At 43.0% G+C, this 27,678-nt stretch overlaps 1 protein-coding gene across 1 annotated transcript; it reads right to left on the bottom strand.

Moving 5' to 3' along the window:
• On the bottom strand, window positions 1-26,642 carry PARVG (parvin gamma). The gene is made up of 13 exons (XM_075491735.1): window positions 26,503-26,642; window positions 19,304-19,405; window positions 18,731-18,795; window positions 15,540-15,642; window positions 14,334-14,474; window positions 13,003-13,118; window positions 10,869-10,924; window positions 9,971-9,993; window positions 7,954-8,015; window positions 7,773-7,841; window positions 6,483-6,584; window positions 2,692-2,764; window positions 1-768 (listed from the first exon to the last, which is right to left on the bottom strand). Exons 2-13 carry the CDS (start codon window positions 19,380-19,382, stop codon window positions 689-691), a joined length of 969 nt encoding a protein of 322 aa, XP_075347850.1. The 5' UTR covers window positions 19,383-19,405; window positions 26,503-26,642; the 3' UTR covers window positions 1-688.
• Between the last annotated feature and the right edge of the window lie 1,036 nt (window positions 26,643-27,678).

Here is a 27,678-nt window from a genome sequence, read left to right as displayed (position 1 = left end):
TTTCCGTAGTTGTGCAGGAGACCCCTCTGTTACTGCACAGTCTCACCCCAGCATGTTATTCTGGGTGCTTTTTCCATATTCGAGCAGGCAAATGGTGAAATGTTTATCAAACACTTGGTAAGTTCAGATTTCATTTCAGCTACCTATTCATTTGGTGCCCAATCCACATCCTCTTGTGTGACAACAGCTGGCCATCTGTGTAAAAAGGGTTTTGAACGTGAGCTTCAAGCGTGTCTGCAATCTTCCCAGAGATGTCATGGTGGGTCTTTCACCTCTCTAGTTTCCAGAGTGAATCAGAAGCAGGGAAGCGGGGAGGTTGCAATAACAGCTTCCAAATTCATCTCCAGAAGCAAAGAATCCACAGTCCAGAATAAACACACATTGCACTTCTTTGAAGCATTAGGGGAGCTCAGAGAGAGCAAGAGATAGGGCTGGAGCAAGAGCTACAGCCACAGAATTACACAGTACGCCGGCTCTGGACACACACATATTTCAGTTATTCAGGCAGTTTATGTGAAACCTTGCATGGATACATACTTGCATATACAATGTTAATCCAGCAAGTGTCAAACACAAGTGCATGCACATAAACAGTGGCAAACAGAGCTGGGAATCCTAAAATCAGACCATGACATGCTAGGGAAAAAAAAGAAGAAAAAAAAACCACCCAAGCTCTTAGGCTTGCTCTTCATGTTTCTTTGGTCTTGTATTTGGAATACAAGCAATACAGAATCCGCATTGTAGTCTTCATATCTCCATTCACAATATCTGTAGATACACAAGAAACAACAAAACCAGATGGGAAGTATTAGAAAACCCTGGAATAGAAAGAGACTGCAACTGCTAAAAACAATCTTCCACCTTTCCCCAATTATAATGTGAACTTAGGCAATCTAATTGTAACAAGAAGCAACACAGGAACTACACAGCTAGCAAATCATTTATTTATTAAATAAACTTAAGGAAAAGGGACCTTCACTGCACTATCTTGCTGGAAGACAGGATAAATAATGCATAGTAAGAAATAATTCTTCGCTAGCAGAGAACAGAGTAGATAATGTAATAGGACTTTACAGCTTTAGTTTTTTTATGATTCTTCTATGGCAGGAATCATGTTGGGAATTACCTGACACTTTATTTTTTGGTTGTAATGTTTCCATCATGTTTTGTTGCTGTTGGCTGTTTTCTTTTTTTCATTTAGTTTTCAGCTTCCGTGTTCTTGGCTAAACAAAGTGCTCTTGTATTTAATAATTGCAGTGGAAGAGGCTAACTGATTTAGAGAGTTTACTGTTCTTCTTACAGTGCTGTAAATCACCAGGAGAAAGACTAACAATGAAACACTAGTAAATGAGATCCTTGAACAGTCTAAATAGTGTAGCTGTAATAAGTACCCCTAAATCATATTAAATTCAATCACTAGCTGAGGATTTTCCCAGTGAAGCTAAAGGACCTGCAGATGTTGAGACCAGTATTTCTTATACTGATCAACTGTGTATTTGAGGCAGTGCAGAATAGCGAGAGGGAAGGAAAGAAAGCATGGGTTTAACTCCTTCATACAAAAGGTGGATGTCCACATGGAGACCCAAGCTCATGCAGATTACTCTTTCCAAAGTTAACATAACTAGCTTTCCAAACTCCTAGCTCTATGCAATACAGCAAAAACCCCACAGTTCGTGCATGCCCATCATGCAAACGGCTAACATCACCAAAGCATCAGTGGAAAAAGAAAACAAAAGAAAAACCAAAGGAAGTCCTAAATTCTATCCTTCCCTCTCCATGATGCCATGGGTTACATACCAAACACATGTGCCCACTTGCTTATGAATAACCAACAGGGGAAGAGAGAACACTTTCTATTTTTAATAAAGATTCGATTTCCTTATTCAACAACAAGGTCTTAGCTTGATGGAGGAATGATGGGGTGAAGTTACGTGCCCTGCAAGAGGTCAGGCTAAGCAGTCACACCACCACCCATTAATGTAGCCACATCCCTCATACCACCAGGAGCTAGTAAAAAATTTTTCTGTGGAGCATTTTTTTAATTGGAAAATTGGACTCATCCAAAGGAAACTTTTTTTTTTTTTTTGTGGTGGGGCAAGAGAGAGGAACATGCATGTACATTGACTCAGCAATGAAAGCATTCACTTGGTTGTAGGAGGTCAAGATTCATCTCCCACGTCTGAACTAGGCAGAATAGCAACTTAAAACCTATGAATTTCACTTTCAGAAGACTGACCCACCAGCTCTTCTGGGTTTGAATAGAGCGGTCAGTGTTTCTGATTTTCAGGACATATTCTGCAAGGTGTCCTCCCATATGAAACAAGCTCGTTTTTAACACACTAAAACTTTTTATGAGATAGGAAAACAGCTTTTCCTCTAGCTCAGCTGCTGTAATTTCCCTAGGAGCTGCCACTGGTTTAAATCTTTAACAAATACTGACTTATTAAACAGTTTAAGTTTAGTGTAAGGTTACTAAACTTATAACTATCCAACATTTTTTGTATAGAAGTAAAGATTGTTCAAAAGAATTCTCAGCTTTATTATCATTCATTCTGAATGAGGAGCTATGGGGCAGCCATATAATGAAATCTGTGTCACACTGCAGAACCTACTTTCTTCAATTACCCTAACTTTTGCTAAGCCAGGATAGTAGCAATTCTATTCCAGACAAGTTTGCATGCCATGACTCACCTTCAGGGTTCACAGAAAAATCCAGAAGACCTCCATCTGTCAGCAAGTCCAATGCAAGGTTAACATTGTGAAGCTGTGGATGAGAGAGAGAGATATCAATATAACAGAAAATATTTTCCACCCAATGGTGCAGTGGCCAGGAGGTTTTAAAAAGTCTCTCTCTAGTAGCTGAAGTAAGATACTGATTCATAAATATGTACTCATATTCATCTCCTTAGTTTTCATGGAGTGCTCTTCAGAATTTCTACCAATTATCATATAAAATTGGATGTAAAATCCATCTCCAACAAAACGTATCCCATGAGGTGGGCAGAAGAATCCGTTTATTTAAAAATAGACCTTTACATGTGAAAGTCTTGTGTTAATGGATGCTTCCACAGGGAAAACGGGCTAGATTCATGACTGGATCTAATAGATGCATGCAATTCATTTCTATTTTTTTAGCAATGCCCATACTCTTACCACATTTGGAACAAACGAAAAATACATAAGGAAAAAGTTCTCTATTTTTCCCTCAGAATTATGAAGATTGGAAATCTGATCAGCTATATTTATGAGAAGTTTATGCTTTAACATATAAAGATGTCTGCACACAATAACTGTAGTGATGATACCCTTAATGTAACTCATGAGAAATTAAGCACACCTCTATGAATGAAGGCTGGGGGTTTTTTTCTGATTTTTCCTCACTTGTTTTTCTCTCCCTTCCCCACATAAAAGCAGCATCACATGCATATGCAGTAGTCATGAATTATTTTTTAAAGTAATATAACATCCCATTACTAGCTTCTTACAGCTTAAGGGCAGTTGTTTACTTGGCTGGTAATTAGCAAGCTCCCTTCCTCTAATGAAGTAACAAGACCTGAACGAACTTCAGTTGTCTCTTCATACATTCCTTAGGCTACTGAGCAATTTATCCTTCAGGAGGCACACCATAGACGCTGCCATGCTGACAATAAGCACAGGGGTCCCCCACGCACAAGCCAAGCAAAACCCGTGCGCTCTGAAGTGAAGCAACAGATTTATGTTTTACCTGGTTCTCTGATTTACAAGTAACTGAGACTGACAGTTTGGATTCGGGCTTGTTTTCTTCCTCTGATAGTCAGAAGCCAGGAGAGCTTAAGCTCATAGAGATCTACACCATTTTGTGATCGAATGAATAAATCAAATGTTTTCTTAATGAACCAGCATAGGTAAAAGGGGCACATTTTCCTCTCTGTACTGTGTATGAGATTTGCAAGGAACGATAATATGCGGATTTCAAAATAAATCTTCAGACAGAAATACTGATAATTACCAAAGAAAGGCAACCTAGAAAAATAAGTCGTTTCATCCAGCTGTGCTTCCAGACTCAACAGAGTCTCTAGGATTTACAAGTGGACAGAGGTCAGGACATCTAGGGTATTTCATCTCTGGGCCTGTTTTGGCAAAAGTACTGAGTTCACATAGTTTTGATAAGCACATGGGCCTCCTCCATCTTCTTCTTCATCTCCTGACCGCACAAAGTTCAACCTTAATTTCAGCCTATTTTGCGATTATATTCTTTGTCTCAGAACACACACTTTTCTATACACATGAGTGCCCAGAGCTAGACTTTCTTTACAGTTATCTGTAAACCTCAGGTTTTGGTAATAAACACCAAAAAAACCTGCCACAAACCTACCCACATGCAGTGTTGTCTTCTTGCACCTGCAGGCAGGTCACCTCCCAAATTTCCACTCCCACTTTCCTCACCCCTGCTGTCCCTCTAACATGGGCTCCTGCCCTCCCTGCCTCTTATATTTTGTTTCTATTTCCTCCTCACTATCACTGCTTCCATCCCAATTTTCTCTCCTTGTGATTCACGAGGTGTACATACCAGCTTCAAACCTCAAGCTTTCAGCTTGAATGAAAGTCAATGTGCTGCATCAATCATAATGGTGTGTATGGTTGTCACCACTTTTATAACACAAATGACATGTTTTAAATCTCAGCAAAGGTTACATTTTCATACTTTACTGTACCAATTAACGTCTAAAATGACAGGGAGTTAGAAAGCACAGGGGAATTGAAAGACATATTTTATGTACAAATGACAGTTGAACTATGGTGGCTCAATATTTTTAGTTATATTGTCATCCTGCTTTTCATCTTGTAATGAACATCAGAGGAGAAACAAATGGTAAATACCACTTTGGCAAACTGTTCAACAATAAGTCCAGTACTTGGAAGTAACTTTGCTAAAACCAAATTACTAGGATGTCGAGAATTGTACTGAACCAGTACCCAACCCCATTATATTCTTCTCTGAGGCCAGTGTCCAGCACATGCAGGGTAAGAACTAGAAAGTCGGAGCTCTGATTTGTACCTAAAATGTCAGGGTATCTCGTTTCTTGAAAGAGATCTGTGAGGCTTGAATAGGGATGATGCAAAAAGAAAAAGGTTATCTCTGAAATTTTAAATTTAAAAAAATATTCATTGACTTTCTCAGAATAAAGTTACTGGAAATATTAAAAATTTATTTCCAAGCCAATGGACCAGAGCAAACCATTTTGAAAAATGAGTGGAGGAGGAGAAAGGGAAGAAAAACAACTGCAAGGAAATGCTTTGATTTTGTTTGATTCAATCCTTCAAAACATATTTTTCCAGTTCAGCATCATCTTAGAGAAAAAAATCTGAATTTTCCTAATACTTTTAACAGTCATCAACTGATAGCAATGAATTTTTGACAAAATTTGAACCTAGGTCTCCAACAATTGTGCTTTTAAATGTTTTGATGAAAAGCTCCAGAGGAGTATTTATTAATTAATACAGGACCTCTGAGATTTTCATTGCAAATAAATACTGCCCAAAGAGATTAATTGCGGTGAGATCAGGAATCGGACTAAAGCCTCGCCTGTGCGGGGAAGCTGGAATGCAAACCACGCCAGAGGAGAGATTCCCTTCTCAGGCAGCTCTCAAGCAAAAAGGATCTGACACATTTCACCTTCAGAGATCTCAGTGAATGTAACCCAGGAAAATAGCTACGCTTTCAAGATTTTCAGAGCTATTCAGTGACCCAAATGAAAAATCTCTACCCACACCACAGACAATTTGAAAATATCTCAAATACCTCAAAATATCTCAACATCCTAGATCTGTGTAGGAGGCATTTACGCTGGCAGCCCAGCACGCGCTACCTTCTGGCTGATGCCACCTTTTTCTTTTAAAACACTGATGAAATCTGCCTGGTAGAGGTTGAAAAAGGAGTCGAGCAAGTCTGGCCGGGTAGGTTACAGCTCCCTGCCTCGGGGGAGGAAAAGATGTAAATTCTCAAGAGCTTCCTCAGCACAGAGGTGGCCTTCAAAATGTTCTGGTCATGTCCTGATTAAGGTATATTTTTAGGACAGCGTAAGGAAGCCTATAGGGATCCAGTTCTGCTGTGCAAGAGGTGTCATCCACTTAAAGATGTTGTTTGCAGGACAGACTTGCAGGAGATAGCATATCAATTCCCCGCTGCACAGAGCCTCTGTATTTCACTGGAAGGCTTCAGAAGTATGTATCTGCCTAACAAATGCAAACAACGGTAGTTTGCCTCCCATGAGATAATAATTAATTTTGAAGAAGACACCAACCTGTTCCAAGGTATTTTACAGCACCAAGTGCATGCATTTGTACTGTCCCAAACCACCATCCTGCAAACACTGTGCATGCATAGGACTTCACAATGCAGCAGTTAAAGCAAGAGGCAAAGCTCTTCACTGACATACGGAAGCATTAAATACACAAGATGTTTGAAGCCTCAAGCTCTAAGTAATGAAATAACAACCTACCATCTCTGTGGTGCTGGCTGGAGTCAGGAAGAAATCTTTTAAATTCAGAAAGTAACCCTCCAGTTGTCCAATTAACAGAAGTAAAATAACTCCATCTGCAAACTGGATGAAGAATGATCTGAATATTATTTATTACATTGGCTTTTAGTAAATTACTCCGATAAATGCCATTCTAGCAATAAAGGAATTTAATTGATACTCTGGCAAACAGACAGCCTAATGACTCAGCTCCCTCAACCCCTGCTACAGTGAACTTCGTGTTTTGTTACATAAGGCTCCCAAGCTCATATTAGTAAAAATACAACCTTGTAAAAGGACAGCTATTAAAACAAACTATTCCAGTTGTGAAGAGACTTCAGATGACCACAAGCGACAAATGCATAACTGTAAATAAAAGACAATTGTGCCTAGTGCCTGAGATTTATGACAAAACACTCGCAAAACTTCCTTTCTCACAGTCGCCTACCAGGAAAACCCGAAAGAGCACTGGAGCACGGCTTTGCTTTTCTCCGCATGGCATAAATCGCAGGGACCGCCACTGCACCGAGGTTTTGAATGCCCGGAGCAAAGCAAGAGCTGTGGGCTGATTTCTCCCGCAGTTATTGCATACGCTCTGCAGAAGCAGGGAAAGAAAAAGCCACGAGGGACGTCCCTGAGCTCATTTCCCATTGCTCGCTCGGTCCCCGGAGAGGCACGGGGAGGATGCTGCGGCTCCCCGGCTCTGCACGAGCTGCCATCCACCCTCCCCAGAGGCAGCGGCAGTGGAGGAGGACAGCGGAGGTGCAGTTGTGCCGCTCTTCATCAACGCCCAGGGAAGTAATCCCGAGGTGCCTAACAAGCACTTCTCTTGCAATTTCATGGACTCTAAAGAAGCTTGACATTCAGAGGATGGGACTTGGAAATGTAATGAAAATCAGGCCTTCCCACCGTGAAGCAAATCCAGCATTAAAAATCACTAAGCACCAGCAATCAACTTGGCTTTCAGTTTAATTGTCAGACACCTTTATTTCCATCCCGACAGAAAGAGCATCCACAGGAGTTGGGCAGACTCCAAAAATTACTCCCTGTAGCATTACAAGGGCAGCATTCAATACAAAGCTATATTTTTTCATTACTTACTAGCTCAGAAACTTCAGAGACTGAAGCCTAATATCTTAACCTGAAGCTAGAAATAATTGTTATGTTGCCAAGCTTCAAATCACTGCCACAAAAAGGAGGAATGCTAACAGTGAGGGGAAACACTCAAATGGCTGACAAAACATGGTTAACATGCAGCTTAGAGCAGGCTACCTGAGATTCGATGTCTTTTACATTTAATCCTAATTTTCCAACATGCTGGTTGACAAACTGCAAAAACACCTGAAGAAAACAGAAGGGGAGGAGAGGGTGGAAAAAAGATTACTTTTTTCAGTGAAGTCATGAATTATGTTTTACCTTACATATTGTGATGTCTATTAAAAAAGTAAATTACCTTTTTTACAGCATCCAGTTTATCTGGAGCACGGCTAAATAATTCATCAAAGGCATCATCTTCTGTATCAAAAGAACATTAATTGGTATTATTTGGAATAACTGTCAGATCAGAGGTTTAAAGTGGCTCCAGGAAGAGAAAGGTGTTCACATATTATAAGCCAAGGAGGAAAAGAGTTGTAGGGAGATGGGGAAAAATCCTGCTTTTGTATTTATCAGAGGACAGGGTGACAGGCTTCCCTTCAGCCCGACTACATCAGAGGAAACAATTTACTTCATTCAGCTCTGTAATTTTCGCCTGCAGAGGTTCTCAAGATTTGTGCTGCCACCAGTCTGAGCAACGGCTAAGTTTCGCATCTCTACAGTTTATCTCTTTTCAGTTACGTTTTTTTAACCCTGAACCCCTGGGATAAAATATTGTAAGCAGGGAAGAAGAGCTATACATTTTACTGTTCTCTCCCAACAGAAGCATCAGTTACATCAAATTTGCAGAAAAACAGCCCCCTTCCTTCAAAAAACCACAAACTAGATATTGAGTTTGGAGACACTGCCCTTCCTCTGAAAATTCATGGACCTCAAAAATGACCAGCGCTGCCGTCCAGTTTAAAGGCAGGCACCGAGCCAGCGCCAGCAGCGCTGTGCCAGGGAACTAGCACAAGCTTAAAGATTTCCAAGGAAGTGAGATTCATCGAAGTCCCTGTGAACGCCCACCCTCTCCTCCATTTTCCTCCCAGGTTTAGCAAGAGCAGGATACGTCTCCTCACGGTAACCCCGCCACAAGACCGCTCTGGTTCAAGCATGAACAAAGCATCTGAAACACCCTTAAAAATCAAGGGCACTCTGGCAGCACAACTAAATGGAGAACCAGTTTCTACGGTGCAGGCGAGCAAAGGTAGCTTTGCTTAAGGAAGATTCCTCCCAAAAGCCAGCGACAGAGAAGCCTCCGCTGCGAATGGGTTTCCTCTGGTTTCTCTGTTCTCCCTGTTAGGGGGTTGCTGCAGGAGCAATGTCAGGGAATAGGTGAATCCATCAAACAAATCACTGAGCAACAGCCTGAAACCTGCAATGGTCTCGCAAACTAGAGAGCCCTCTTCTGGAGCCACGCTTTGGGATTTCTCCTTTGTTAAGCAAGCTGTGTTAAAAATAGACAGAGGCAACATTTTGAAGAGTGAATTGCAGATTTCTCTTTCCAGCAGAATCGGCCCACTCAAAGAAACACCTAATTACAGGGTTTGTTTCACAATTTCAGCCCACACTAGAGGCCACTCAGTGGAATAAGTGATAAATATGTATCAAATGATATAGTTTGCACCTCTGCAAAGGATGAAAACGGTAACATAAAGGGCACAGCAGAGAATTAAAACGGCTGCCTTGATTCACTGGGGACGCAACGTGCTCCTTTGCAGCAAGGAAGAGCAGCTCACACTGAAGCCTGAGCAGTACCCAGACCTTCTGCAGGCTCTGCGCATGTGCACATTTTTCACCTCAAGTGTTTCGCAGCCCTCAAAAGCCCTAAGGGTAAAATCTCGGGGGACATTGGTTTTACTGAGCTGCCATCCATAATCGAGCACCAGGAGATTTCAAAATCTCGTTTGCAAGCTGCAGAAAGGAAACTACATTGAAACTGGTAGCAACAAGAAGGCCAATTCTCAAGCCATTACGCTCGTAAATAGTTCCAACCGTGAATGAGGTCAATGTGTAAATCCGCGACATACTTTGTCCCCCAGCCAGGTCTTCTCTGTTGGGTTATCAACCCACTGTATCATTTCTTGTCTCACCTCCCATTTGTTGCCTGTAGTCCACAGGCAAAGCGACCACCCAATTTCCAAACTATATTGTGTTCATATGAACACACATTAACGGAAGACTTGTGGAGAAAAACACTAGGGGAAATCATTGAATCTCCATTAACTCTAGTGGGAGCATACTGATTTTATCATGAGGTAAAGAGGGATCAGAATGTGGTGTATAACAGCACATAATAGCGAAACACTGAACTTGGCAATGCCAGTACTTACTTGACTGTGCTTCTAAATTCTCTCTAAAAGTGCAATAAAAAAAGGAATTAGAAAAAGCATTCAGCAGAACTAATCTTGTTCATAAGCAAAGCTTATCTGGGCCATCAGCTGTCTTGTAAAGCAGGAGATACAGTACAAAGTGCCATTAACTTTATGTCAGGGTAACCTTCCAACAGACATTTTTAAGTACACTGTGTATCTGTATAGGCTCTTGGAAGTATATGAGATTTTAACTGGCCCACAGACCGATGAACATTGATTTTATAAGCACAATCCATAATATCCTCTTCCAATAAGCTGCTCATTATATTAGAATGTGAAGATGTTCTAGCATATAAAAGATGATAGTAGGAAAATCTGTTTCTATGCTTGGGATGATGTCCATATTTTCTCAGTTTATAAATGGTATCCTGCTACTTAACTCCGTATATAACGACAGCACCTCACAAATTCAGCAAGCTCAAACTGAAGAACTGTCTCCTTTCTCTTTATTTAACGACACAAGAGCAATAAATTAATTGTAGATTTAAACCTCTATGGCTTTACCAAATTTCCAGTTTAGTCTGGGACAGGTGAATTTACAGTACTGGATTTTTATTATTATATTTGTTATTATATTTCATGGCAATGACAAACACTAAGCCTCAGAAACAGTCATAGACATTATTTTAGAGAAGTTTATATAAAGAATAAAGCAGAAGGGTATTATACCATAATACCCAATGTGAAGAAGGGGCGGGGGGGGGGGGAATCAGAGAAATAGTTCACATGCATATGCATGCCTGGGTTTACGCTTTTTGTCATCATCATGATCCCAGCTATTTTTTCTAAGGGGGAAAACACCCACAATATTTCCTTTCTGATTGACAGTGTAAAAACCAGATATATCCCCTCTTACTTGTTTTCTGTGATATATTCCACCGCACTTGCTGTCTTTAATCCTCTGGAGGTGTTCTGTTAAAAAGACAATAAATATTTTCGGTTTTGTTACACCAAAAAAAAATCTGAAAGCATTAATGAGGCTTTCATTAACTCTTTGCTGCCTTAAAAGATTACCAGAGGGCATTTATTCCAGAAGTCCAGTACAATTAGTACAGGCACTTTGAGAGGTTGCTGCTCCCTTCTGCTCTCTTCACTCTTCAACCAGAAATTACCTACTTCCCCATCGGAGGAAGCCAAAGGAGAAGCACATGGTCCCTCGGCTGGTGAAGTTCAGAGGCTGGCATGTTTGTCTGGAGCCTCGATGCTGCCTGGCAGCAGCGAAGCTGCTTTGGGCAGGCAGCGGTTTCCTTGCGCACCTCACTGCATTAAGGACTCTTCGGTTCTACAGCACTGGAGGTGGTCACTTCTGCCCTATAACAACCTCACAGCATGGCCTGCCACCCATCGATGAATCCTCCCTACAGAGGACTTGTCTTCGGTTGCTTAGATTTAGGTTGGCAATTCTTACTATTTCTGAAGCCACTTGGGATTTTTGCTAATGTCCTTGTGCCTTTTTTTCCTCTACATAGATCTTAGTATGCCACATAGCATCAAAAACAGTGCTTCAACCCAACTTCGACCCAGTCTGAAGAGACAGGAGAGGATGGGCACGCCTGCTGCTTTAGTCAGGCGCCTGGCAAACATCTCTTATCACAGAGGAGTCTTTGGTGTTTGCTGCTCTCCCCTTTTAGGCAGTGAAAAACACCCTCTGTTTACGTACCGAGTCAACTCCTTTGGGTCAACTCGTTGCTGAAGAGCAGCACACCCAGCCCCACCGGGCAAGAGCAGGTCCTTCCCGCAGGCATGTGTCGCAGAAAGGCCAGGCCTTCTCTGGTCTCCTTTGGGCTTCCTCAACGTTTCCCCCTGCCTGCTCTCGGCCCCTCTTCTGAGCCTCTGCCTTCACGGGCTTTCCTCACTTCTGACCTAATGACTGCCGTTCCCATCAGGGGCATTAATTTCTCCTACAGGGAATCAGCTCACAACCACAACCCCATTATCTCCATTGCGGCTCCTTTCTCTCTCTGGGTTAACAGCCCTTCCCGATGCTGCGGTTTCCCAAATAATCCCTCCCGATTTCTGCCACAGCTGAGGCACTCGCAGCCCCATAAGGCACTAGACGGAGGGCTGCTTTACTCGGAGTCTGGGTTGTCACACGAGACCCACACGACGGGAGCGTCTGGCTGCGGGCAGCAACGTGCAATTTGGACTCCCATTAGATACCATAGGGACCACTCCTCTGCCAAAGTGCTCGACTGGGACGGGGCCACAACGGCTACCTTTGCAGAACCAAGCCCCAGAAGAAGCTGTCCCTCCAGGACACTTTTAAACCTCCTAAAGTGACATACGTATCTCAAGGGCATGCTTCATTTCAGTTCCAGTTATGATCCTTCAAAGAGGGAAGAGCGCTAGGTCTTGCCATGCAGACCGTGTGCTGGGCTCCCAACACCACTGAATCGCAGCCCCTCCGTTACAACTGTAACACAGCGGTGCTAATTTTTGCAATTATATCCCAAATTGTTGGATATTTGATGTTCTCCTAAAGTCCCAGAGCTGACTTTAAGAAACAAAATAGATGAAGAAAGCATGTAGATCTCAGCTTGTAGAGAAAAATACCAAAATGTGACCCCAGTGGAGGGGGAGAAAAAACTCCCTTCCCTTAAAGAAATAAATCCTCAGCGTTAAACCGGTGTCACGATTTACGAGTGCAGGCTTCTAAACACTTCTTAAAACATTTGGAGACAGTAACAGCAGAATTTCTTCTTTTTCTTTTTTTACAGAGATCAACAGCTGTTTTCAGTTTGGACCATTCCTTTTTTTGATCAAGGAGAAAAAACCAGCATAGTGTTTCTACCCTTTTAAAGATACAGCATCTGAACTGAGCCCAAAATGATAGTCTAGTCCAGCAAACTCAGAAATTAAAAGGCACGGTTCACAGAAAATATAACTATCTCTTTCACAGCTGCACGCACATTTCTCCTTAATTCTAACCAAACTAAGTCTTGTGAAAGGTCTCTAGGATCTACTGTAAGAAATATTAAAACTATAATTACCTCAACGGTGATTGTTTCCACTTGAACATTTGGAGGCATGGCCAGGTTGGGTTGGAAGTGCTTTGCTATTGCAACCAGAAGATGCAGTGTGCTCAGTAAGTCCTTTGCCAAGATAGCTATTTCGTGTAAAGAAAGAAAACAATGTTTAGTGTGCAAAACAGGTAAATCTCACTCTAAGATCCTAAATTCTCCCTGTGCAGAGGATCCCAAAGTCATGGAGGGCCATAACACATATAGGTGTGACGGTGTGCTTTCCCCGCCCCTGACCTTTATCTCCTGCAACCCTGCTTAGGTGATAACCACCAGTGGTGATTATAATGGATGCATCTGGTCACCATCGGCTCAAAGTGGATTCAGGAGACAGATAACAACACAATAGCTTAAGGGTTGGGCTATTAGCCCAACAATAGCCTGTGTTGGGCTATTGTGTTGTGCACCCACCCAAGAAACTAAAACCTGTGGTCGGCATGCAAATATGACTATGGGTCAATCACCTTATCCCCCATAAATAGTGAGCAGCCCAAGAGCCCTTGGAGCTCTCCTGCATGGCAGCGGGCTGCACGGCAGGATCTCCCCTTGAGCAGGGACGCCTCTCAAGGTTACTCCTCGAGGTTGAGAGATTCCTTGCCGCAACAGATCCTCGGCAAGTGACTAATAGCATGCTAAACTTTGAAATCTTAGCTAAGTGATATAAAGGATTGATTGCGCACATATATAATCCTTTAGATATAAACCATTGACCAAGTCTGGGACTAGGACTGGATCTAGCCGCACCTAGACTCCTCTCTGAGAAGGAGTTTAGAAAGCAAGGGGATCCTTTTCCAAACCTCATGACTCAACGGGAGGGTCTCCCTGACAGTTTTGTCTGACCCTGTCCTCTATGCAGTAAATAATCGAGTGCACCTCGCCATCGAATCTTGTTAAAACACTGTCGCATTGAACTTTGTTAACTCCCTATTCTGTATCAATAAACTATATTTTTACTTCTCTCTAACGAGTGAAGTGCACGCTCACTCCATCCGCGACAATGGGACATCAGATTGGGGTTTATATAATATCATAATTCAGCAATACCACACCTTAAAAGTCCATTTTGTGAGACATACACACAGATGCTGAGGGCTGTTAAGTGGTCCATAAGCCACACACTTAGAGGATGCAGCTTGCATGACCCAGTCAGGGTCAGATATTCCTGTCTCACTTGTGATTCAACTAGTAATTGAAAACAGGTTGTTTAATTACTGTTCTGGCACCCCTTTGCCTCACAGCAGCCTTATAGCAGAGGAAGCCCCATGATGGATAATTTTCTCCAATTTCACTTCTGCACCTACATTCCACACTCCATTTCAGCTGACTTTCTTCCAGTTGCAAACACTTAGCCACAGCTTCCAGAATCACAGAGAGTTTCTGTCGCTGTTTTTTTTCCGTTAATGCGATCTTGTCAACATCCAGCTTGAAAGATCCTAGGTTCTCTTTGACACACAGTCCATACGAAGGAGAAGGAGGTATTTTAACACCACCATAGGGAAAAAAAAAAAAAATAAATCAGAAACATAAAATGACAGCAAAGCACACAAAGTCTTGTTTTAAATGTTTGATACCACTTAATAGCTTCCACAGACCCACATCCCACAGCTGTATGCCTTGTTAAACTCCTGCGCTCTCTGAAAGCCTCAGTAAAATCAGTGAAGTTCTGCAAAAGGGAGAGGACTCAAATCATTCCTTGCAGCTTCATCCCCCAACCCTAGCACTCCATGTTCCTCCTTTTCCTACTGGAAGCTACAGGAATCCAACGAGTGAATCTTTCCTGTAGACAGTGCACAAAGGTGATATCAACTCACATGTATAGAAGAAATCCCAGCTCATTACTCAGGCAACTAAACTATGAAAATAAGCCAATCCTATTCACGCTGCTGTCCTCAGCCTTGGTGAAAAGGAGATACGATTTGAAAGACGTCCCCAACGAGAGTGAAAGGGGAAAGAAAAATGAAGTAGGGACAGGAGAGATGGAGAAATAGAAATGGACCAACAGGCTGTTCCAAGAGGTCACATCTCTATACAAGCACCTTGTAATGTAGAGAGCCTCTCAGATTTTCATCTGTTTCAGCCCAGTGCTTTAGACCTAGAACTTTTTCTTTTTTTTTTTTTTAAGGAGGAAAACATATTAATTATAGTGCTAATTCCATCCAATGTTTCTGGTAGGAACACAAGCCACCTTTGTGCTCCTGGCTTATGAAGCCCTCCCTCCCTTCAGAGGCACCGTAATTTCACACTTCAAAGTTAACCTTTTTATTATGTTAACTAGCAGCTAAAAAGACCTTCTTAAAAGAATAATAACTGTATAAAAACAATACTGGATCATCAGGCATTTGCTCAGAATTGCAGTTATCACAGATGGTCCACAGTGCCCTGCTTTCTCCATTAGCGAGAAGCGAGACTCCAGCAGATCACTGCTATTGCGATTTGTGAGGTTTATTCTTTGATCTGGAAGTTCCTCCATGATGTGTTTGCGAGTTAAACTCAAAGCAGCAGCTTACCCAAAAGATGATGAAGTACCAGCCCATCATACAGATCTTCTTCCAGACTTTTTACTACTATGTGTTCCTCTTTCAGAGTTGTGTTAATCCAGTCAATCAATAACTGCAGAGGAAAACAAAGCAGCTGGCAGTTATATTCTTGTTGTTTAGACAGTATAGCACTCAGTGCTATATTGTGTTTCATCTTTCTCTTTAGTCCGTTATCTGATATCTTGGCTTGCTTTCAACCTCCACTTCCTTTGTGCTTTGTTGTTTTTTTAAAGGGAAGTTAAGTATCAGTTAGTTCTCCCTAATAATACAGGGCTCATTGGCCAATTTGGGGCAAATTTTCAAGTGAGACAGACAACTCTCAAGTCATATTCCTACTAATTTTGTAGAAATAGTTATACAGGTGGAGAGAAAGACCCTATTCCCTCTTCCATCAGGGAAAAGGCTGCAGAGCACACTTCCCAAGTCCTGCCTTTATTAGACATCAGAGAATTCACACACAAATGCAACTGTCAGACAAAAGTTTGTAAGAAAAGAGGCTTCCCTCATTCCTTTGGCTGTTTCTTGTAGCCATCCATGTTACTAGCACTCCTCCCTTTCCTCTCCTATTTTCGTTTTCTTTTTCTTTCTGCAATTTTATACTAATCTGTCTCCAAATACCATTTTTTTGGGGGGGGGAAGCATTTTGTTTATTTCACTTTCTTACGTGGCAGTCCTTCCATCTCCCTTTCCAATAACCTTCCTGCCTTTGCAAGGGGACGCTGACCAGGAAGCCAAAGGGCTGGCTACAACTGGAAAGGAGCCACGTTCCCAGTTACATCCCTTGGGCCCTGCAGCCCCTTCCTTGAGCACCAAGCTCCTACAGACCAGACCTTTCAAAGGAGCTCTGCAGCATTTCCCCAAGCATGTGTTTTATCCACATACCTTAACAAAAAGGGAAGATGACCTGCTGAAGCAGAACTGAAAAGCAGTAGCCCCAGCTGGCTGTTAACGAGAACCTCTCGAAAGAGGGATGGGTATTGCTCGTATTGCTGTTATTGCTACAAGTGAGTGTCTGGAGTTTGCTGTGTGGATAATATCCTTCTCACTCGCTGTAAACAGAGGAGAAAATTCATAGAAGATCCCTGTATGTTAGCCAACATTAACAAAAATGTGAAAAGCAGTTCGGAAAAAAAAAAAAAAAAGAAAAATCTCTGAGATGCTTGAAACTGCACAAGAAAGAGAAATGCCTGGCTCCGGCAATTGCCTGAACTGAGAAGTTGTCAAAGTGTTTGTAATATACTTACTTCCTCAGCTAAGAATTAACAACAATTTCTAGAGCAGAAAGCTGTGCTCCTCAGCTAATGCTTGCAGATTAAGACCTGGCGACGCTTTAGATGTGCAAGGGACAGGGTGGTACCTCAAACGTAACAGTGCAACCAGCTGGAGGTCAGAAAAGCAGAAAGCACTGCTGAGTACAGATCTACGAGATCCCTCGCTTGCTATCTCGGCTCTAAACAGCTACCTCCACAGCCTGCACCTCACACAACTCTGCTTTCCGTCCAGGTGTGGGGGCCCCTCTCAGCTGCAGAGCAGAGCCTTGTGCCTAAAAATTAATAAACAGGGAAAGGAGAAAAGGAATACTTAAAGAAGTTCGCTCCTGGCTCCCAAACGCAACCATCTTCTATTTTACATGCAGTTCGATATTTATAGTAACTACAGTGAGCCATTTCACGTTCCCTAGTTCCCCAAAGCCACCTCAGAACAACAACGGACTGGAACAGAGTCTTTCTCCCACAGAAGTTTCTTTGCTTCCCTTATTCTTCCCTTGAAGATACCTCCCTCTCCCCCTCTCCACCCCCATCTCTTCTCTAGAGGAGCCACGAGCTCTTTTGACCAGGAAGGCCACACTGGCACCAATGGGCACCCAGAGGATTGCCTCCTTTGGGACCCAATTTCCACCTCCTCATCATCCAAAGAAATTAGACAGTGAAGAACACTGTTTCAGGAGTCTCTGACAGGAAATAGATTAAGCACTGAAGCTCACAGAAATCTTCATAAACTGAGGAAAGCTCTTCATTTTTGGCAGTCTGGAAAGAACAAATTCAGTGTCTCTGTAGACAACATAATTGCATTTTGCAGCACCACCTTTCAGATTTTCTCTTTTGTATAAAAACATTATGAAAGCCTGACACAAATATTAAATCTTTTTGATCAAATGTGCACGCAGGTTTAAGAAAACGTAATATAGAAACACACCTATTTATGGATTTATGAATGCCATATAATACGCACATCAGCACATAGCCTAAGCTGGTTTTCAGAATATTTATAACAATTTTAGTATCTCTGTAACGCGAGAAGTGCTGGTCTCAAAAGAGACATGCCACTTTTCTTCCACGAATTTTCAGTATGCTAACCTTCCCTTGGGCTGTGCCATTAGAGAAACATGGTGATTGAATGCACAGGGGAGATTTTCAAAATTACTTGGAAATAAAGTACTTTCCCGTGAAATAGGATTCATCCTTCACAGTTACCTCAAGCAGACAACGTACCATGCAAAAACTCGAAAGCTCTTCTCCTGACTTCCAGTGGTGACTAGCATACCCTTCATCCCTTCTCCCTCTGCGCTATGCTATCCTCGGCAGGCTGCATTGCAGCCGAGCCAGCTGCCACTGGTGACTGGCAGACAGGAGGCAGAAGACAAGACAGAAGACTGTTGCAAATCAGCACAGCAATCCTAAAGCTTCTTATCATGGGATCAGGACAGCAAACTTGCATGTATCCGAACATTTCTCTTTAGCCACAGCAAATGCTGATGCGGGTTTGCTTTCAATCATCGTTCACTGTTCCAGATGGATTCTCTTTGCTATTACAAATGAAGTAGCAACTGGGTACTTCTGATGCGACTCATCCATGTGTCCCAAGTTAGGAGAGGTATCGTACAAGAAGCAGCTCAGTTTTTAAATCTATGCTCCACTTTACACAGTGACCACTCTTGGGTGTTGCAGGCATTTGAAGCTTGGTCCTGTGCAACCCCAGCCACTCTGGCACTGTGCTTAAGCAAAAGCTCTGGTTTACTTGTGTGGAGCCCAAGTGCCAAAAGCAGAGCTCATCCCCATCTGTAGAGAGTGGGGGACTAGGGCCAAACAGCTGGGTAATTTACAGGGCTGAGCACTAACACAACATGTTAAAACAACTTGAGGTTGTAAAAGAAATGGTACCAGTTTTAATTCTTCCAATTTGGGATTGTTGCTTGAGGTCGGTTTTATGAGTTTCTTCTTCTCACCTATGAAAGGAAGCAAACGAGATCCATTACCATTATCAGACATGACTAATGCAAGTTTGCTGTAAAATCTGCTATCAGTTTAATATTACCCAATATCACTAATTGCCATATGTAGAAACACTGTCATTTTTTATTTTAACAGATTCCTTATGAGCAAGAAAATGGTATATGAGACTATTAAGACTTCGGTTGGAAATTATGTTTCAATGTAATTCAAATCAGTAAGATCTAGACAAACAATTTTGGAAAGAGGAAAACAAACTTGGTCAGATCCTTATGTGTGAAATTTAAGTTTCGGTTAAAGAATCAGCTAGAATTTGTGTTGCTTCTTCATGATCTGCCTCTAGACAGTCAGCAGCCAAATTACACACACAGAGCTTACTTACTGCTGATAGAACCATGGGACTACTGCTGAAAAATATACAATTTGTTCGTACTGCACATTTTCTACTTAGTTCTTCAGGTCATCCCTTGGACCTCTTTCTGTCCTGGTTCATAAAGTACATACCTTGAGCGATGACAGTCTCAGCTAGGACTTGATTAAGTGCAGCAGGCTGTGTAAACACATTTAAAAAGTCTGGATCCATTGTCTTTTCTCACTCCTGGTAAACTGGTAAAAAATATAGGGGGAAAAGGAACATGATTAAAGGCATGTAAAGATGAAAATTTGTGCTAAGAAGAAAACAAACAAACTGAAGGGCTTTTTTCAGTTACTATTTCATGACTGGTGGATTGCTTTTTAAAAAAATCTGAAAATGTATTTAAATGTGGGTAAAGAAAAAGAAGTTAAAAAGAACTTTCCTTTTTTCTGTTAATCATCAATATGTAGGAAAAAAGCCCTGAAGTACTAAAACTCGCCTTAATTCCATCTAATTCTGTTTAATCTGAAATACATTTGTAGAATCCTATTTCAACTGACATGAAAAAACTTTCATTTCCTAGGTATCAATGGATATCTGCTATAAAAATGACCAATACTTAAGAAGTATTAAATCAAGAATACAGTAGTTAAATTACTGGGACAAGCTTATATTTATAAGCAGTTTCCTTTATTAGACCAGCTGGTATAGCTGTGGGGAAACAATGACATGTTTCTGGATAGACAATCCCACCTTCATATTAGATTCAGTTGCATGGCTTCTCAAAGATTTTTTTATTTTAAACACAGATTAGAGAACAACTTTCCTTCCCAACCCAGATGTCCTCAAATGAAAGCAGAATGACAATACACAACACAGATGTGAAAATACCTTGTTAACAAATACAAAAATACGGGTGAGGTTTTCCAAAACATCTAGGAGTTGTGTTGGAGGACAGCGGAAGTCAGAGAAAGGAATTGGATTATTGGAGCTGGGTGGAGAGGCTGCATAGCCATCCATATGCACTGTCCTACCAAATACCCAGCTGAAGTTCATCTCTATTACCAGCAACTATCTACGAATAAGAGGCTGGCAATGCATCTCCCACTCTTCTAGAAGCCGTGACTCAAACCACAGCGCAAGCGGAGATGAGTCTGATTTTTTAACCATAGGTATGTAAGGCTGTGCCATGCTGCCTACACAGGCAACACAAAAGATAGAGCCAGGCTCTATAAGCAGCTTACATGGTAGGAAATGTTCAGTTTTAAGTGCTTGCTTTTGCAATCTTAATGTTCGTGTAAAGGTTTTTCATAGAATCATAGAATCGTGTAGGTTGGGAAAGACCTGTAAAATCATCAAGTGCAACCATTAACCTAACACTGCCAAGACCACCACTACACCATGTCCCTAAGCACCTCATCCAAACATCTTTTAAATACCTCCAGGGATGGCGACTCAACCACTTCCCTGGGCAGCCTGTTCCAATGCTTGACAACCCTTTCAGTGAAGAAAAATTTCCTAATATCCAGTCTAAACCTCCCCTGGCGCAACTTGAGGCCATTTCCTCTTGTCCTATCACTTGTTACCTGGGAGAAGAGACCGACCCCCAGCTCTCTACAACCTCCTTTCAGGTAGTTGTAGAGAGCGATAAGGTCTCCCCTCAGCCTCCTTTTCTCCAGGCTAAACAACCCCAGTTCCCTCAGCCGCTCCTCACAAGACTTCTGCTCCAGACCCTTCACCAGCTTCGTTGCCCTTCTCTGGACACGCTCCAGCACCTCAATGTCTCTCTTGTAGTGGGGGGCCCAAAACTGAACACAGCATTGGAGGTGCGGCCTCAGCAGTGCCGAGTACAGGGGCACGATCACTTCCCTAGTCCTGCTGGCCATGCTATTCCTGATACAAGCCATGATGCCTTCTTAGCCACCTGGGCACACTGCCGGCCCATATTCAGCCAGCTGTTGACCAACACCCCCTGGTCCTTTTCTGCTGGGCAGCTTTCCAGCCACTCTTCCCCAAGCCTGTAGCGTTGCATGGGGTTGTTGTGACCCAAGTGCAGGACCCAGCACTTAGCCTTGTTGAAACTCATAAAACCCCCCTCGGATCAGATCCCTGTCGAGCCTTCCGACCCTCAAGCAGATCAACACTCCCGCACAACTTGGTGTCCTCTGCAAACTTACTGAGGGTGCACTCCATCCTCTCATCCCGATCATTGATAAAGACATTAAACAGAATGGGCCCCAGTACTGATCCCTGGGGAACACCGCTTGTGACCAGCTGCCAACTGGATTTAACTCCATTCACCACCACTCTTTGGGCCCAGCCAGCCAGCTGGCTTTTTACCCAGCGAAGCGTACACCCGTCCAAGCCATGAGCAGCCAGTTTCTCCAGGAGAATGCTGTGGGAAACAGTGTCAAAGGCTTTACTAAAGTCCAGGCAGGCAACATCCACAGCCTTTCCCTCATCCACTAAGCGGGTCACCTTGTCATAGAAGGAGATCAGGTTGGTCAAGCAGGACCTGCCTTTCATAAGCCCATGCTGGCTGGGCCTGATCACCTGGTTGTCCTGTACGTGCCGCGTGATGGCACTCAAGGTGATCTGCTCCATAACCTTCCCCAGCACCGAGGTCAGGCTGACAGGCCTGTAGTTCCCCAGATCCTCCTTCTGGCCCTTCTTGTAGATGGGTGTCACATTTGCTAACCCCCCATCAACTGGGACCTCCCCGGTTAGCCAGGACTGCTGGTAAATGACGGAAAGTGGCTTGGTGAGCACTTCTGCCAGCTCCCTCAGTGCCCTTGGGTGGATCCCATCCGGCTCCATAGACTTGTGTGTGTCTAAGTGGTGTAGCAGGTCGCTAACCATTTCCCCTTGGACTATGGGGGCTTCATTCTGCTCCCTGTCCCAGTCTTCCAGCTCAGGGGGCTGGGTACCCAGAGAACAACTGGTCTGACTGTTAAAGACTGAGGCAAAGAAGGCATTGAGTACCTCAGCCTTTTCCTCATCCTTTGTCACTGTGTTTCCCCCTGTATCCCATAAAGGATGGAGATTCTCCTTAGCCCTCCTTTTGTTGCTCAAGTATTTATAGAAACATTTTTATTGTCTTTTATGGCAGTAGCCAGATTAAGTTCTAGTTGGGCTTTGGCCCTTCTGATTTTCTCCCTGCATAACCTCACGACATCCTTGTAGTCCTCCTGAGTTGCCTGCCCCTTCTTCCAAAGGTCACAAACTCTCCTTTTTTTCCTGAGTTCCAGCCAAAGCTCTCTGTTCAGCCAGGCCGGTCGTCTTCCCCGCCAGCTCATCTTTTGGCACATGGGGACAGGCTGCTCCTGCGCTTTTAAGTTTCCTTCTTGAAGAATGTCCAGCCTTCCTGGACTCCTCTGCCCTTCAGGACTGCCTCCCAAGGAACTCCGTCTCCTAAACAGGCCAAAGTCTGCCCTCCAAAAGTCCAGGGTAGCAGTTCTGCTGACGCCCCTCCTTACTTCTGCAAGAATCAAAAACTCTATCATTTTATGATCACTATGCCCAAGACAGCTTCCAACCGTCACATCACCCACAAGTCCTTCTCTGTTCGCAAACAATAGGTCCAGTCAAGTCCACAAGACTAAGAGAATGAGAATGCTTTAGCTTGGCAAAGACTAAAAGTCAATAAAAAGTTACAGATAGTAGAATCTAAATAGACTCTTTTACAAATGGTATTATGATGCAAGAAGTAGGATGGCTCTTTATCAAACCAAACGTATGTTGATTTAAGTGCAAGAAATCAGAGTTATATACTGCAACTGTACAAATAAATGGTTGTTTGCCGAGGTGGAGGGAACTACAGAAGGATCACAGCTCTGAGCCCTGGACAATCATGGCAGCGTATGGATTGTGTCACGGCAGCATCTGTACTAGCCTGAGTAAGAGATCTCATCTTTCCCGACAGTCCTAAAAATCTATGAAAGCCAGAGCAGAGAAGAGAATCATATGATGACCAGGAAGACTTTTTACACTCCTCTGAATCATCAAATCCCAGCTGCTGCTGGATGCAGGGTACCCGGTGGGAGGGACTGCTGCTCTGCTCTAATTGGAGTGCTACCTGCTCGTGGATGGGAAATGCTCTCCCTTCTCTCTGAAGTTTAGTGCTGCAGGGCCACTGTAGGAGAGGGGAGGCTGACTCTTTTTGATCTTTTTTAACAGAAAGCGAGATGCCCCATGTTAGAGGTTCATACAGGAGAGGACTCCTACTGTCTACCCGAGATGTCTGTATTAGGAGCCCTGTCTCTCAAGGCTCACTCTGTAATCAGCGGACACGGACAGGCACCTTTAAAGAGCAATCCAGAGCATTTAAACAAGGGTCCTGCCCCAGCTTGCATTTCTCAGTTACCTCCTTCATTCTATTACCAAAAAGACAGTCTCAGCTGCTACTACAGGTGCCTGAAGTGAGGTGCTGCGATGACCCAGCCCTACAAGCACAATAGAGCAAAAGAGTTGCCGTGAGTGCTGTTGCACGCTGCCCATCGAAGATCTCCAAAGTGACATTTCTCTCTTTGCTAGCTTTATACCCCAAACACCATGGTGCTGCTCTGCAGGCTCTCTCTCACGTATTTATTAAAGGCTCCAGTCAAAGTGCATTACGAACATGTATTTTAACACAGATTTTGCCAAGCCAAGAATAGAAAATAGCCATCGGATGCTTTTGCACGTCAGTCTGGTAAAACAAATTAGGTACAAAATTCCCAGCAAGCCACTAGGGGAAAGGGTCACGAGAGAATTAGTTTCATTATGGTGCCTGCAAAACTGAACGCTGTCTCTAAAAAGGTGCTTGGTAAAATAAGATAGGAGAAATTGAGTCATTCAGTGCCTGAGGAACAACTGAACTATCTGAGATAAGACTGCCCAGATGAAATTAACTGAGAGAGAAGAGTGAATTAATACAGAGCAACCTAAGGACAACTTACTTTTAAATTAGGTTTCTGACAGCTGTTATGCATTGGGAGGTCCTGCTCATAAGGATTCTGTAATCATCTGTGTAAACCGCAACCTACGCTAACTCAGCTTTGCTGCAATACTCAACCCCTGTATCTCTCACTTCACTTTGTGTTAGTAGTCAAAGGATGTGTGCTGCCTGCCACATCCTTGGTCTCTGTTTGGCCAAGGAACCCAAACACCAGAAGCCACTCTTGGGCCTCAAATTAAGAATTTGCAATAGGGTAAGTTAACATCCTCCAAGGCCTCGGTTCTGTGTGTCCTACTCAGTCAGAGTGCTAAAATTGCTATACTGGGTAAGACCGGCTTGCCTAGTATCCAGTCCTTACAGTACCCAAAAGCAGAAGCTTAGGGGGGAAAAGAACATAAACAGAGCAAGCATATACAGATACTTCCCTAAAACACTTCAACGGCCCACAGCTCAGCCTTCCTAAATCAAAACTGGGGTCCTGGTAATTAGAAGCTGTCAACACATTTACTTGCCATGAACGTCCCGTTCACCCCTTGAATACGTGCATCTCCCACCGTTCGGCAGTGAGGAGCTGAACAGCGTGGCTTTACCTTGGATGAAGCACCACCTCCTGTTGCTTGCTTTGGCCTGCCACCTGCCAGCTTCCCCTGAAGCTCCCCACTACGCGCAGGGCAAAGGAGACCAACTGGTTCACGTTCTTCATGTCACTGTGTTACTACTCCGTGTTATTACTGTATTACTATCCTACACCCTCAACAGTCAACTCTTTCGGAAACCGAGGAAGCTCAGCCTACATCTTAGTCGTCCTTCACAGGGAAACCACTCCGTAGTACCTTTGATCATCCCGGTCGCCCTTTCCTGAACTCTCTCCAGCACTATCACATCCTTTTGAAGCACTGGGAACCAGACCTCCACAGATTTAGGGAGGTGCACCACAGCGTTTGCTGCATTGTTCTGCATTCCTCTTCTCCTAATTCCAAATACTGTTTGGTTTTTTGATCACTGCTGAACTGACATCTTAATGGAACTATCTACTATATCCCTAAGATCTTATTCCTAAATAGCAACGCTTCGCTCAGAGCCCATCATTTATCTGGAGAGCCAGTATTGTTTTTTCCTCCATGTGTTTCACCTCACATTTATCGACATTGATTTCCCACAGCCATTTCAGAGCCTGAGAACTGCAGTTCCTTAGCATTTAACAGACTCATTGCTTATTACCAATCATTAGCATTTGCGAGCAGTCCTTCACGTGGCAAGCTGCATTTCTGTGAGGCTTGGTCCCAGACAGCAGCCTTTCAAAGAATAACATATTGCAGAAACAACATAAAATGGAACATCACTGGGTTTGGACACCTTCTTGGGGTTAGCTGTTTAATGAGAAATAGGAAGGGATGGAAGACTTGGTTCTCACACGCAAGCTTCCATGTTTGCTGCAACCAGCCTCTGCAGCTCACCGTTCAGATCTGCTATTCAGCGCTGTGACTGACGTGCTCTTTTTTTCCGGCCTCCATCCTCCTGCACACATTACTTACTAGTACTTGGAGAATAGATCATTGTAGGAGACAACTGCTTGAATACTGATTGTAGAGGCATTTCATCGTGACATTTTTAAATAAAATTGAGGTTTAATTATTGACTATTCAAATGAAATGGCATAATTTGGTCTTTCATTCTCTGAGGGCATCATAGATGTACAGGCTTGTCTGTTTTAAAGTCAAGAGGTGTTTTATTTCTCCTGTGCCACCTGCTGAGGCAGCCAACAAGTGAATTTTTCTTCGGCCAAGAGCTAGACTATTGCACAACATTGCAATGCCACAACTACCGATAAAACAACTAATTCTCTAGTTGGGTCAGATCAGCTCACTTTTCCTCCATGAGTCTTCACACAGTCTGGCTCCCAGATACCCCTGATATACGATATAAAGCATTCATCTGCTACCAGCGGTTTCTAGCATAAAAAACTAGCTGTAGAATATACACAAGGCACTTACCAATGTTACCGAATTGTTTCAACTGTTTTATTTCCTGTTTGAAAAGACAAAAGCCCTACTCCGCATTAGCTCAAACACATTTCCTAGGAACAGTTGTCTAAATAGATCACACAAAGGAGGGAACAAAAACCAAGTGGGAATGTTAATGTTAATAGTAATATTTCTGCCTTCAGAAAACCAGAATTAAAAAACAAATAAGGAAAAAAAAGAGAATATGCATTGTGTGCCCAGTTTAAAACTTAGTTTTACTTCCTTGTTTAGTACCAGACCTTTCAAGAGCCATTTTTGCTCATTAGCATCAGAAGTGAGGTCATCTTAGCAAGAACAATCCACATGGACACAGAAAGCCTTACAGTTAAAAAAAAAAAAAAAAAAAATTTTTAAAAGCACCCAAAAGAGTCCCTTTTCCCAAACTTACTATTCTTTCCTTTAGTAACTCTCCAGCTCTTCCAAGATCTTCTCACAGCAGGCACGATGAAATTTATGGGGAGAGGGGACTGACCCCCAAGCTCGGAGCGTCCTACGCCGAAGCTGCAGCCTCCCATGCGGGGCAGCACGATGCACGCAGAGCATGCAAGAGGGAAGTTGCGCCGCACGGTACTGACTACTCTTAAAAACGAAACCACAGTCGTACCCGGAACTTAATTGTCTATGTGCTTGGTCCCTGCTGGAGACTAAAATAAACAGAAATACAAATGCAGGAAACATGCAGCTCCACAACTCCTGAAATACCAGAAAGTATTAGAAAGATATGATCATTCTTCCGTGGTACTGCACGGCATGGCTGTTTGCTAGTCTGCGTCTTCGGGGCGACTCACAGCGCACTTTTTCTTTGAATATAATAATAGAACAGCCAACAACAGACAGAATCATCATGCTGCATCACACCTTTTACTTGTGGTCCCTTGACCATTTTATAAAGCTCAGCACTATATCAGCACTACTCTACCTACCTGGTAGAAGGAGAAACCTAGGCAGAAGGAGATTAACTCATTTGTCCTTAGAGAGCTAGTTAGCCACACCAGGGCCCAAAATGCTCACCTGAGACAAGAGTTTTCTCCACTAGGCAGTGCTGCTGCTCTTCCTTCCCTTTTCCACCACTGATTGAAGAGGGAAAGCTCCCTACAGCAACCACTTTCCCTGGACATTTCCACCAGGTACCAGTTACATTCGTAAACTCTTCCAGAAAGCACAAGCAACTCTGCAGTCCTCCATGAAACCCCCAAATGAGACTGCAGACAGCCACACTAATTAAGCTGGTCTGGTTTAATGCTGTTAAGGGACTCACTCCTGTGCTTAGCTCCATGCCATTGACAAGAACGGATAGTTCGGCATGAGCTAAATGGGATAAAGGAAAGTGGGTTGAAAACAGATTTCCAGCTGCTGTGAATTCTTAGTAACTGAGAACTTAACCCAAAATCGTTAATCAAAGGGCAGACTTAACTGTATTTTCTAAGCAGATCACAAGCACAAGAATACCTCAAATTAGCAAAGACCCAGGGTACCTTCTTACCTATGCAGAAGTGCATGCCACAGCCTAGAAATGTAGTAAGTAAAAAACAAAAGGAAGGTATAGTTGGAGATGCTATTGGGA

This window comes from Mycteria americana, chromosome 1 (assembly GCF_035582795.1).
Source record: "Mycteria americana isolate JAX WOST 10 ecotype Jacksonville Zoo and Gardens chromosome 1, USCA_MyAme_1.0, whole genome shotgun sequence".
NCBI lineage: Eukaryota > Metazoa > Chordata > Aves > Ciconiiformes > Ciconiidae > Mycteria > Mycteria americana.
Note: the sequence above shows the minus strand (reverse complement) of the source record. Positions and strands in the feature narration are given on the sequence as shown.

Excerpts from the sequence above, each read along its gene's own strand:
- PARVG (XM_075491735.1), bottom strand. The coding sequence starts at position 19,382 with ATGGATCCAGACTTTTTAAATGTGTTTACACAGCCTGCTGCACTTAAT. Across the intron at positions 14,475-15,539 it reads GGTACTTCATCATCTTTTGG|AGAACCTAGGATCTTTCAAG; the intron begins GTAAGCTGCTGC and ends TGTGTGTCAAAG. Across the intron at positions 10,925-13,002 it reads TGGAAACAATCACCGTTGAG|AACACCTCCAGAGGATTAAA; the intron begins GTAATTATAGTT and ends TCTTTTTAACAG.